The sequence below is a fragment of the Ostrea edulis genome, chromosome 8, assembly GCF_947568905.1.
Source record: "Ostrea edulis chromosome 8, xbOstEdul1.1, whole genome shotgun sequence".
NCBI lineage: Eukaryota > Metazoa > Mollusca > Bivalvia > Ostreida > Ostreidae > Ostrea > Ostrea edulis.
Genome location: NC_079171.1, coordinates 24407363 through 24421261, shown reverse-complemented (window position 1 = coordinate 24421261; position 13899 = coordinate 24407363). Strand labels below are relative to the sequence as shown.

Here is a 13899-nt window from a genome sequence, read left to right as displayed (position 1 = left end):
AAGAACTCCCACTGTCATGGCCCTGTGTGCTAACCATATACATGTAAAGGTCTAACTTTGTGATACTTCACCTACCGCTGGTGCATGTCGTGACGTGTGTGAAAATTCTCGATGAGACACAAAACAACCAACCAATCAAGAGTTGGTGAGAAAATAGCACACCAGTGGTATTGCTGATAAAACAGTCACGTGGTCAGCACTCAGCAAAGAGTTGTTCTTAAAGCTGTAACATTTATGCAAGTATATTCAAGCATAATCATTAAATGCACATTGCACATTTCCCAAAAAGGATCTCTGAAAAATAGAGATTCAATTTCAACTTTTGGATTTCTTTTTCTTTATTTTTTTCCGTTATCTTAAATGATTATGAAATTCCATGCTTTTCAATTGGCCAAAATCGAACTGAGAAAAGTTAAAACGTTACTTGCATTCGAGGTGAATTTAATTTCTCCAATATCAGACCAAAAATAAATAGAGAATTTCAAAATTAATATGATTAATTTTCTTTTTGGTAACTCAATGCAGACTTTCTACTCAAACTATCTTGCAATAATTGTAAGGAAATGGTGACTTGACTAACTACCTCTATGACGAACCGGAGTAACAGTTGTTGATTTCTGGTAGTACTTATCGAGCCCTATCTAAAAATGACCGAGCATAGGAATCTATGACAACCGCACATTTCTAATCACTTTCGACTAAGTTTTGCGTTTAGATGACGAACCAGGTGTAGTTTGTTTCTAGGATCTAATAACCAGTTTGGATATTTTGAAAATTATTCAGTAGAATGATAAAACAATTATTGACATTTTCTCTGTCTATAAGATGCTTTACCTACTTTCGAAGTACAATATTCATATATATATATATATATATATATATATATATATATATATATATATAAATATATACCTCAAATAGCAAGAATAACGTACTGATCTAAAAAAAAATATATATATATATATATGCATATTTACATTTTTTGTGTTCTTGCCTTTGATATCTCTACATATTGTAATGATAGCCATTTCCTCATAAATACGATGTAGTTGTGACCAATGCGTGTATATGTATCTTGATAAATACAGGATGTCTATTTTAACACCTGGGAATTTCTACAGATATGAACTAAAATGTAGATATAAGAAATAAATATCATTTTTTTTTTTATACATGAAGGCGTGAATTGCAACACATTGTTTCAACATACTTTTAATACATGCCCTAAGTATGCCGCCTGGCGTAAATATGTCCTTATGTATTTTTAAAATTAAAAGAATTTTATTTTGTAAATATCTCAATCCTGGCTCAAGACATTTAGTGTAAGTACATGTACATGTAGTAGTTGTTATTGTTAACGTCCAGTTTAAGAATTTTTCACTCATATGGAGACGTGACCATTGTTGCTGAAAGGCTGCAAAATTTACGCCTATGCTCGGTGCCTTTGAGCAGGGAGGGATTTTTATTGTGCTATATATATTTACATTTGCCAATGCACTTCCTTATATGACAGTACTATTGAAATTGATGTTCAATTTCGTGTAACATGAATTTGGTCATGTGATCAGTTTGTTCTTGCGTATGAATACAATCACCGCTTCAATATTTTCACCTGGCTTCTTGCTTATGCAATGCAGTGGAGGATTTTGACCCCCTCCCCCTCTCGCCACAAATTTAGATAATAGAAACAGTGTGAGTAAAATTCCAGATGGGCACCCAAAATGGCTAAGCATTTTGGCTAATACTTGACTTTCACACACACTCTTTCGTAAACCCTGGATCCGCCACTGCAATGACATCATAACAGAAATAAACGCAGCAGGATATTTATACAGTTTATTTTATAAACAAACAAGAATTTCATCAATTTATAAAATAGAAACATTAAACATATATCGTTCTGTTGTTTCATTTTATACAGTTTTAAACACCGTCTGCAACTTCTGCATGGCGAATTTATAAAATAAAGTTCTATGATATTGGAAGCGAAAACATGTAGGCAGAGTTATAAGCCTACATGTATTTACTTCATGATGGTAAGTTAACCTGTTGTTTCCTGGCAACTTCCATCACGGCTATGACTCGGCATGATCATAAGCGAGGCTGGTTTCGAGGCTCGAAAAATTTACATGTTCATGTCAGGGTACCGGTGCGAGTCTTCATTAAAATCCTACAACAGAAATCTCTCAAGTGAACAAAAACTCCGTCAGTTCGTTTTTATTTTAATTTACACACACTGAAGGTAAATAAAAGACGCATCCTACCTGCACTTGGTCTAAATCTGTCCTACTGTCTTGAATCGTCTCCTGCATGGCTACAACCACGAGTCCTAACGATGAACATAGCGTTGTTTCTTTCCAAAAACCTGACTAAGAGCTTCACGGTAACTTTACCCATCATATCCACCATCAATTCTCTCAAATCCTTTGAATTTCTGTCGAAATCTGTGATCAACAATTGCGTTTTCAACTTAGTAAGCTAGACCGACGCCGCGCCAGTTTCTCCATCGCTGATCGCGACCAAATCACACCACAGATTTAGTTTACTCCGCTCTTCTTGTCGTCATTTCAGTTAACTTTACGCTCTAAATTACCTTTATTTTTACACATGTTCGTCTTTTTTTCTTTTTTTTTTTTTAACATTTTCAATTAAATTTCTGTATCTTATATTTTCTTTGATATCGTTCCTAATTTTTTATTCGATAATACTCTTACGAACTATATTTTGTGTTATACGATCGTTATTTTGGTCATCTGCTACATAATCATGGAAGCTCGCTAAGAACAAAAATCAAAATAGAGAATATAAATATAAGAAATAAAATATCATTTTTGAATGTTATTGGGATATGACAAGAAGTTGGTACGTGATCAAATCTACTATAACGCCCTTCGGGCGTTGTAGGATTTGATCACGTGACCAACTTCATGTCATATCCCAACAACATTAAAAAATGATATCTTATTTCTTAAGTGACACGGGGTCTCATCCGAAAATACCCGCCCCCATTAGTCGCTTCTTACGACAGGTAAGGGGTACTGAGGAGCTATTCTAACCAGAATCCTCACGGGGTTAGTGTAAGTAGTGACTTTCTCTTTGTCACACTCCTGGCATTAGAAATGAAAGTCATGTGCCGGGATTTTAAAAACGGAGGTCCCATGTTATGGTCAAGGCGATGGCCGGATAAAGAACCTTCACTCTAACTGTTACGAATACGTATGTAAACAATATTTTTTTCTTTTTGCATGATTAAAAATATTGAAATGCATTTTATGTTTGAATCGTACCCGTGAAGAACTACATAAAGTCAATTAAATAAGAAGTCAAACTGTGCAGGTCATGTCTACCGTTTTGTGGAACATCGTGCAGAGCATTCACTAGGGGGGGTGGAGGGGGGGGGGGGGGTGCCCGTGCATGCAAACCGTTATTTCAACTCATTCTATGTAAGTGGTGAGGTATAATTGCGTTTCAAGGCTTACAATTTTATGCATAGAACATTGAAAAAAAATTGATGCGCAACTTCATGAAGATTTCCTTGATAATTAAATCTGACAGTCAATTTTTCCAGTTGCATGGCTTTAGCGAGACTGCTATTTAAACTGTTCTCGGAGACCAAATGATTTGTTATTGACTGATTTTACTGTTTTCAGATGTACAAATCAATTTTCAAATTATTTAAGTACAAACATAAATTAAAACGTTTGAAAGGCCAATGTTGATATTATTTTGTTTCTAATTATTTAATTTTCCTCCATATGGGCTTCCATAGCAATGAAATCGCAAGCGTAAAATTTCGATAAAGGTCAGTCTTAAATCGAAAGTAATTTTAAAATCAATCTTCCGGTCATTCTCTCAATTCACGTCTTATAATGTTTTATGTCTGCTCGTATTACAATCTAATGCGAAATTGTTTAGATTTCTGAAGGAATCTAAATTCTGAAATGGGCTTAGCAGACGAGAAGTGTGTCATACGCAACACCTTTATTTTGATGTACATGTAAGGATTCTTCAACAAACCTACTATGTTGATATTATGATGTGAACTAATATACCCTCGCCACATACCATGAAAAGTGCGTGGAGCATGCAGAAATTGCGGTTTGTTGTGAAATGTTGGCGTGGTAGCCAAGTTAACGTTGTCTGTGGAAGCCTGAAATTGCAACGGTGAATTGTTTTGGCATGCGATAAATTAAAACACGATATTTTGGACTTTCCCCGCTGTAGATTTCTTTAGATTTTTGATATGTTGTACAGATATTTGTATCTATCATCATGTATAATGATATGTGATAGAAATAAATTCTTTTGCAGTTTTGTCCCGGTTATATTTATTTTGACTGGACTACTACGGGCCTAATAACATATGATAAAACCTTTTGGTACAAGCAATTTACTGATTTTCAATGGCTAACCCATTGGGCGTACAGGATTCCAAGATGACCTCTAACCAATCATCCAACCAGCAAAATAAGATCTACCTATATGATCACTTATAATGTCCCCAAGATTGTCGACATTGGTCGTTCGAACAAATACATCATCACTTTGGTCAACATGGACAACCACCGTTCCGCCCTCATTTCCACCAACACCACCTTCAGCATCGAAATAAATGGCACCTACAGCTAAATCGTTGATGATTAGTTCAGTGGATATATGCGCATCATTTTGAATCCTAAAGGACCAAGTGAATGCATAAGTTCCAGTACGATGAGCGAGGAAAACTCCGGAATGATGATCGTAACCGTTTCCAACATTGGTAATCACAGTGTCAAAGACCAAGACATAGTGTATACTTGGACTAGGGATTGTACGAGATAGATAAGCGTAGAAAGCTACCGCGTTCTCCGAAGGCTGTGAGGATAACCGCTGTGGTGCCAGCAGTATGTCTGTAACGATATTGACAATTAATAAAAAATACTTTCACATTGAACTGACCGGTAACGGCAGCCTAGTGGTAATAGAGTGTTATGCCCACTTTACACTGTAACAGGAAGGGAGATAATGCAATTAACCAGACGGGGATTATATATCTGTAACCTCGTCCCCAATCGGAACTCCTCGAATGTCTCGCTCACTCGACATATATCTCGGATGTAATACGGTGGCATCCATGAGTGAATTTGATGCATTGTCAATTGGCAATGCATCAAATTCACTCATGGATGCCACCGTATTTCATATTCAAGGAAGGAAGAATGTAGGGTCAGACTGATTCGATCGCCGGTGGCCAGATAGCTCAGTGTGGTAGAACACCTGACTGGAGATTCAGGGGGCCCGGGATCAAATCCTAGTCTGGTACGCTCTAGTTTTTCGCAATCCTAAGGGGTTCCGGGTTAGATCTCCGATCCCCTCGTGATTGTGCCTTTGCTAAACATCTGTCATTAGAAACGAGTCATTGGCCTTTCAAATGAGACCTAAAATCCGAGGGGCATATGTCACGATAAAAACAACCTACTGCTACGGCATTGAACATCCTGCATAGGTCAAAACTTTATGGCACTTCACCTACAGCTGGTGACGTCCCCCGACTGTTTGAGTGAAGTAAATCTCGAATAGGGCATAAGCAACTCTACGAGATGTCTTGATGGAAATTTGTGCATTGTCCAACATACTAAACAAAATCGTTCAAACGCATCAAAGATGCGTATAGCCGTGTTGCAGTCTACGATATTATGCAAGCTTGCATTCTCGAAGTAAAAACATGCACGAATTTAATATAGTTTATAAGTATGAAGCTTTGAATGGCCACAATATATATTTACTGTGATAATGACCTTGATCTTTGGCCTTCGGATTTACAAAAGTTAAAGGCAGGCTCAAATCTACAGTATATAGTGAAAAGGAGACTTTGACCTTTTGACCTCAAAATAAATAGGAACCTTCCTCTTTTGGATGTGATCAAAATATGCAAGTCTGACAAAGACGCACCAAGTAGTATGAAAGTTAGAGACCGGTGTAGCGGTGATCGCTGTCGCTGGTGATCAGGGTCGCTCTAAATATAGCGGTAGCCCTGCTGTTCGATGCTCGCATAATTCGACCCATAGGTAATTGTAAACATTTTATATGGTTGTAATCAGTAATTCTCTTGAAGTATGGTGATGAAAAAAAAGATAATAAAACAATTTGTATTATTGAATTATTTTGTTTTAAAAAACCAGAAAATGCTTTGGTATTCTACATTTGAAAATGTGATCGGCATATGAACTTCATTTATGTACATATTTTAATGAGAAGACGTGCATTTTAACTAATATATTAAATTATATAACTAATGCAGCTCCTTTAGAAAAATAAAATCAACAGAAACTTACTAATAATTATTCATTTTACATGCAAGAATCATCGAGATCGACATCCCACCAATGCCGTCCTGTACTCGAGTCTCGACTGATTTATTCCATTATGATTATGATAACAATACCTTGAAAGTAAGATAGTGGTTTAAAAAGAAAAAGTAAATATTATTGTTTATATTGTCGATGATTTAATTGCTAGTATGAATAAATGCGAATCATGATCACACTCTACCAGTCTAATTCTAAACAAAGTTTTGACTCGAATTTCCTTTATTGTGTTTTTTAATATGGAAAAGCAATTACCTTTTTCATATCAACTATGTCAATGAAATATTGTTATATAGGTGTTGAAATGCTTAGGTATTTACTTTTAATTTTTTGCGTAATTAGTTATGAATTTAAAGCAGATTTTCGGCATAGTTTGTGGTCAGAATAATCGATGCACCATGGCTAATTTTCATTTGTAATTAAATGAGCTCAAAGCAGAACTAGCCAATCCAATAAACTTATCATAGTTATGTAACACTAACCTGACTAAGAATATAGGTGCCTGTTTTTGACCGACTCAGGTTTACATTTCTAGGTAAACATCAAATCTATAGATATCTAGTGTTTTTCAATGATGATATCAGACATTCAGTATTCTAAAATGTGGATAATTCATGATGAATTAATGTTAAGAATGGATCTGTGGAGTTCATACTCCATTAAACTAATTTACTTCACGTAGTTGAAAACACGTGAAATTAGTTTAAATTCATTTCTTTGAAAACATGCTAGAAAAAAAGGTATACTAATGCAATAATCAGTTATATTTGGAATGAACAATATCAATTATTTACCCTGTGAAAAACGAACAGAAAACATCCTATATATTGGACATTCTCGAGCATACATTAAAAACGTGCATAATCATTTGCATGAGATTTATATATGGTAGAGCCCTGATATTTAGAAGTCAAAGGGCAAGTATTATGACATCATTTGCTGATCCTTTTAATTCTTTCTGCATTGAACTTGTCAATTCTCCAAAACATCCCAATTTCCCTCATTGTGACACATTTTAATCTGTGATCCATTTCAATCAGTCTGTGATTTTTTGTTGGATTTGAATTATACATTTTTTTTCGAAGAAATTTTTAGTGTAGCATAATTTCATGTGAATTTGCAATTCTTGAGCTACGTCTGTTCTATTATAACATCAGGTTGCACTCGAATACAGTGGCAGATCTTTACCTTACTGTGGGATTGGGGGGGGGGGGGGTAACCCATTTGAAAAGAATGCTTTAAAATGGTGCATTTTAATACATTTTAGACTGAAATTATTGTTCTTTCTTCCCTTCATTTGTAGTCACCACATCTTTTATATGTTTGGGTGTGGTAAAACAAAAAAGAAGACACCCCCAACCCGCCACTGAAATATACTGGTGTCAGTATATTTTTCTGAATTATAGTAACAGAAAAGCAGTGTTCGAAATTGGTTTAAAACTTAGTACAGACTGGGATGAACTCCGACTGAAAATCCTGAAAAAGATAGAATGCTGGAGATGATTTTTCAACCTGGAAAGAAAAGGGTGAATTGCCAATGAGGATGGTTGGCTGTGTTGGCAATTCATCAATGGCTAGCCGAAGGTCCGAGTTTGGCAAATCCCTGTGTAAAGAAATTAATAGGAACCTTCCTCTTTTGGATGTGATCATGTTATGTTACTTATGTAAGTCTCACAAAGATGCACCAAAAAGTATGAAAGTTAAGAGACCGGACAAGCTAATTGTGGACCCCGCCCGCCCGACTGGACGCCCATCCTTCGCCAATTTAAAAGCCGAGATTTGCTACGCAACTCGGCTAATAAATTTCGATTGAAATCCAGTTGTAATTTCGTGAAGGCTCTCGTTGAACGGTATTTTTTAGCTCATGAAATACCTTTTCGAAACAGTGATGAGGAATCTGGTGTGTGAGTCACGGTCGGGTGGATGGAAGAAGTATTCAGGTCCGATGGCTGTCCTCCTATCAACGTTTTAGTGAAACCGAGGAGATTTTCGAATTTCCTCGCGTTTTCTTCACATACGCCTTTCATCTTAATCAAGTTTAAATTCTCCTCCTCTTGTTCCTTCATCTTCTGTGTAAGTACTGCGATATCTTTTGACTGTTTTTCGTTCATGTCTTCTAATGCTCGTGCTCTGTCCTCATTTCTCCTTTTCTGGTATGATATGGTGTTCTTCAGTTCCAGTACTAATTCTCGCAATGACAAGTCCTCATTTTCGGTTTGTAGATCCTCAAGACCGGCACAAGTACCAGACAAATAGCCCAGTAAAACCACGGACAGAATCAGAACCATCTTAGTCAATGACAATGCTTCTTATCAGTAATTACTTAGTCAGGTCAATAGGACAAAACAGTTTACATCAAATATTAAAGAGGTACCTCAACCGCCAGCTTCAATTTTCAGGAGAAGTATATTTTGGCACTATTACTCAAATGAAACTACACACAGTATCCAAACATTTATTCTCGCTAATTCAGTGAGGGTTACAAAAACTGGAACACTGTGTCTTATCTGTATTCAGTACTTTTTAGGTAGACAGGACAAGTTGCACGTAACAATATTTACAAGAAAATTCTTCGTGAAAGACCTTATAAACGGCTCTCTCTCTCTCTCTCTCTCTCTCTCACACACACACACATTCCACACACACACACACACACACACACACACTCCTCTCGCACTCGCATCCGTTTGCTTCACGTATGGAAGTTTTGATCTACACATATCCAAACAGATGACCTGATATACGGGATATCGATACTCTGGTACACCAATACTGAAACAAAACAAAATGCAATACATGGACCATAGGCATTTGTTTTTAACAGAAAATTAATATCCTTATTACAGTATATTTACATTTCCATTTTTTACCTTCGATATCGTTATCTAATAGCTATTCCCTCATGAATGTGAACAATGATTTTAGCGAATTTAAAGCACTTCATAATGTACAGTGTATGCTGGCGTAAAGCATCGCAGTTGAGCATGCCCTAATGTATTTTCAAAAATGAAATTTATTTCTTAAATTAACCTTATTGCTAGTAATGATATATATACATTGTATATATAGGCCTAATGGATTTGAAGTAGATGTAGCTTTGATCTTTAACCTCATAATTAAGGGTCATGGGATATGTGTTCGATCTGGATCTTACAAATTCAACAGGGGACACAATCGGTCTAGATAATAATGATCGAGTTTCATACTGTGATGATTAACGGTCGGGCTCGGAAAAGTTGGGCTCGGGTGTATCTAGCTATTACGTAAGCCGGGTTTTATTGCTGTGCATTACGAAAGCGCCCTAGGTTAGTTCGAGTGCACATCAGTATATAACGCGGCGATAAGCGATATTTGCCAGCTTTTGAAGAAATCTGTAATCTTGAAGTAAACGTTGTATGGACATTCGTACCTAGTATTGTCATGGATATAATATATTTTATTCTTTTAAACTTTGCTTCACTATTGATTGTCACATATATAGTCTTCTTTCCATCTTTGTTTTTCATTTAACAGGCAAACTTTGTAAAAGCATATATAGCAAGGAACGCAGTATTGAATAGAATTATCTCCCCTTTAATCATTGGCTGATTATGTAAAATAAAGTTTATTTCATAATTAATATGTCTTACGGCATGACCGTGTTTGAGGGCGAAGCAAAAAAAATATTGACATTAGTCTCTAGATCCATAACAGGGCAAACATATCTCGAAAAATTAGAACCTAACGTGTGAGGACAGAGCTCAATCAAAGTATTCTAACTTTAGACATTTTTGATCCGCCTATTTATTGAATGCGGGAACCGCTATGCAACTGATGTAAACAATGCATTGTGACGTCATATTCAGCGTCGGTGTGTAGCAAATACACAAACATAGGGAGACGTTGCATTGTACAATCACGTTTCAAATCGAGGAGTGATTATACATGATTTTTTTAAAAATAAGATTTACATGCGTTTACGGATTTCATGTAACATTTCAGAACGGCGTTAACTTGGGTACATGAGATTCAAAATGGAGAAATACATGTCCACGCGCTAGTATTCGAATCGACGCCATTGGGGCCAAAATTTTCAAGATCCATAGGTATGGTTTAATTTTTCATTAGTTTTCCATATTTTCCTTTTAAACATGTATATACATGTACCTATAGGGAGAGCTCCGCCGTGAGAGGGCTTCGCCCTTTAATATTTCAGTGACCTCGTCTCGCAAGAATTGGTATTGTGCATTTGGGTGATTCGTGAAAGTAAAACAAAGGGTTGTACGGGTATTATTTATTAATTATGAAAGGGATGTTGGTATGTCCTTGTACTTAGCGTTTGCGACAGGTGTTGGTATCCGCTAAATATGTCTCTGTAGACTTGGTGAGTTTTAAGTGAGGTTTTGTGACCGGAGAGAAGCAAACATGAAGTTGACATAGCGAAGATCATGCAGACCATTTATATACGTTGCGCATATTTGAATATTTTGAAGGGCACCAAGTTATCCTGAAGATCAGTTAGACCTATTGAGAATACGTTTCGCCAAGCTCTCTGAGGTCTGCTACTACGCAGACTCGGTGCCACGATATAAGGCAGATAGACAGTCTGACACCCTAAACGTTACATATAAATTTGGTGACAGCGGTGGGATACAGAGAGTAGTGATACACAAGCCAGTGACATTTTGCGTTAACATCATGGATGATTTTTAGAGAGATTACCATAATTGATGCAAAACTCAAGGAGCTGCAACAAAGTTTAGTAGTGAAAGAAGAATTTGACCATTCCTTTCCTATGCACCAGACTACTACAAAGCAGTCATCCTTATATAATTCAGGGATTGAGACCGGACTCCTGTCCATGTTTCCAAGACAAAGTGCATCATCAGTACCAAGCTCATATCCAATGTTTGAAGGTAGTATGCTTGGTAACAATGATGACAGAGGCTCCAGGTCTAACGAAACTATGTTAAAAAGACAGTTCACGATGATGATTATTTGATATCAGGAGTAACGACTATGAGGCCATCAAGAGTGAAGTTTTCTTCTTCCAAATGTTCGGAGGTAGAATTTAATCGAACCCTCCACAAGCCCATGGGGAGCAGAATATTTCTTGTGCGTAAGAAGGATGAGACAACACGCTTTTGTGTTCATTATAGGAAACTAAATAAGTTGACCATCCAGGATTGGTATCCACTACCTGACATTGACGAGTCGTTGGATACCTTGTCTGGCAATGCGTGGTTCTTGACCCTATATCTCTTCTCTGCATATTAGCAGGTATCACTCAAGCCAGAGGATCTGGTCATGTACTCTCTTCGCAAGGAAAGTGTTGTACTTGGGTCATGTCATATCTAATAAAGGGATTGCAACAGACCCTGAAAATGTGAAAGCTGTTAAATAGTGTAATGTCAGTGAAGTCCGATCGCTCTTTGGTCTATGTGGTTATTACAAGCGCTTCATTCCTGGTTTTGTTGAAAGAGCAAAACCATTTACAAAGCTCACAGAGAAAGGTAGTGCAATGGTATGGACAAAAGAATGCCAGAAAGCTTTCCTTGATCTCAAGGAGAAGTTCTTTTAAGCAGGAGTTTATTCTGGACACGGATCCAGCAATTTGTCAGTTGGAGCTGTTTTATCTCAGAAAACGAGGACAGACCAGTATCATATGCCAGTTGCACAATCTGGAGAAATGTCCTTGAAAAGTCTTCATTAGAGGGACAGAGCATAAGCTATTGTTAAAACATGGGTAACAGAAGGAAAGAAATCTCGTTATTCCGCAGCGAAGGTCGAGTTCTCAAGTCCTATGGTCTCAGTTTGAATTACTGAAAGTGGACAGGAGCATCCTGTACCGAAAAGGGATAAACGGTAGAGATAAAAAGCTTCAGACAGTGGTACCATTAATGAGAGGCGTACGATCTTAGCCCAGTATCATGCCAATCGATCATCTGGACACCTCGATGTGTCTAAGATCAGCCAAGGTTATAACTGGCCAGGGCTTCAGGTAGATGTCCGCGCACATACATGGCTTGATATGACAAATGTAACAAGAGAAATGGATTCGAAGTAAACGCGCCCTTATGCAGCTAATTCAATCCAGTGCTACAATGAAACGCATAGCCACCGATATACTTGGAAAAATGCCCATAACAGATAAAGGGAACATGTATATCTTAATTGTATCAGACTACTACTCCAAGTCACTCACTGTCTGACCAGTGTTTTCCCTAAGAACCGGCCGCCGGCCAAATTGACCGCTTCAAACGATTTTCTGGCCGGTTCAAATATAAAAAAATCAAAAAATAATATGTTGTCAATTTCAGTGATGTTGATTTACTCGATCGATCTTTGCAAAGAATGTATGCAATAGCAATTGGTTGGCTATAAATATCTTTCATATTTCTTCCTTGTTTATGTTTTTATCGAGAGCTTTTTGAAACGGCGATTTTGATTGGACGATATTTTAAACTCTCATCTTGCACGTATGGCAGTGAAAAATAATGAAGCGTCGAACGAATACATTACATGATTTCTTCCAGTCAAAACATCGGAAAGGTGTGTATTTCACACCACTGTGACTAACTTGTCTGAGGTAAAAATGTTCAACCCTTTGGTATATATTTAAAAATGTAGGTTAAAAAGTGGCATATGACACTGCATGAAATTTGGCGTTTACAGATATTATATTTCATTAAACTTATATTATTCGTGAAGTCTCAGATTTAATTGGAGTTTACAGTAAATTTATACGTGTCCGTAAAATGAAATTTAATTTCCAATTTTATTCCATGTATAATGCAGATTTAATGTTAGTAAATTTCATATATAATATGAGTTTAATAACCATTTTAAATTTTATCCCATATGACACAAACGTATACGTTTCTATCAAATATGTATGATTTCAAGTAGATCTTACACACGCGCACTGCTTGTACAATATTCATATTCTACTGTCCAGGCAGTCCGACCTGCACTACGCAAATGTTGCGAATAAGTTACATGTACCCCCGCTTGATAAATACAAGAATTTAAAATATTTTAAATACTACAGAATGTATATATGAACTATACACAATATAAACGAGTATTCAAACCCTGTTGTCAGTTTATAATTCTAGCAAGAATCCAAGTACAGATTTTCTATATCAATTTCACAATGAACAAGCCTTGGTTTCAGTGTTTATTTGCAACGTGTGTTATTCCTCCGTGCAACCGATCAAGAGGAGATACGTGCTCCTAATTAAATAAGCACCCGCCCTTACCTCTGTTGTGTCCAGAGGTACACGTTTGCCCTACTCTTAGTACTCTTTGTGGATTTATGAGAATAATCACTGTTCATTACATTAACTTTTTCATGCACCATATGCTTTAGCAATGGGTTCAGCATTAGCGTTCATATTCCTAAAAAAAATTCACCTTGCTAGTAATAATCACATCACAACAAGTATAAACAATGGTTTATTGCACATTTTAATAGTTTTTAAAAGTATATATATCATAAGTATAAATTACTAATCGTTAATAATCACAAGTGTAAATGTTCAAATGAGTTCATTTGAAAAGTTTTGTATTG

The 13899-nt window shown here is 36.5% G+C and overlaps 1 protein-coding gene and 1 long non-coding RNA gene across 2 annotated transcripts; both read right to left on the bottom strand.

Moving 5' to 3' along the window:
- Nucleotides 1-1822: 1822 nt before the first annotated feature.
- LOC130049490 (uncharacterized) lies at nucleotides 1823-2742 on the bottom strand. Its single transcript, XR_008798007.1, has 2 exons — nucleotides 2265-2742; nucleotides 1823-2170 (listed from the first exon to the last, which is right to left on the bottom strand). It is a non-coding gene; the product is annotated as an uncharacterized LOC130049490 (long non-coding RNA).
- A 1632-nt stretch (nucleotides 2743-4374) lies between these two features.
- Nucleotides 4375-8818, bottom strand: LOC125661013 (uncharacterized). Its single transcript, XM_048892853.2, has 2 exons — nucleotides 8221-8818; nucleotides 4375-4889 (listed from the first exon to the last, which is right to left on the bottom strand). Exons 1-2 carry the CDS (start codon nucleotides 8633-8635, stop codon nucleotides 4444-4446), a joined length of 861 nt encoding a protein of 286 aa, XP_048748810.2. The 5' UTR covers nucleotides 8636-8818; the 3' UTR covers nucleotides 4375-4443.
- Nucleotides 8819-13899: the final 5081 nt, after the last annotated feature.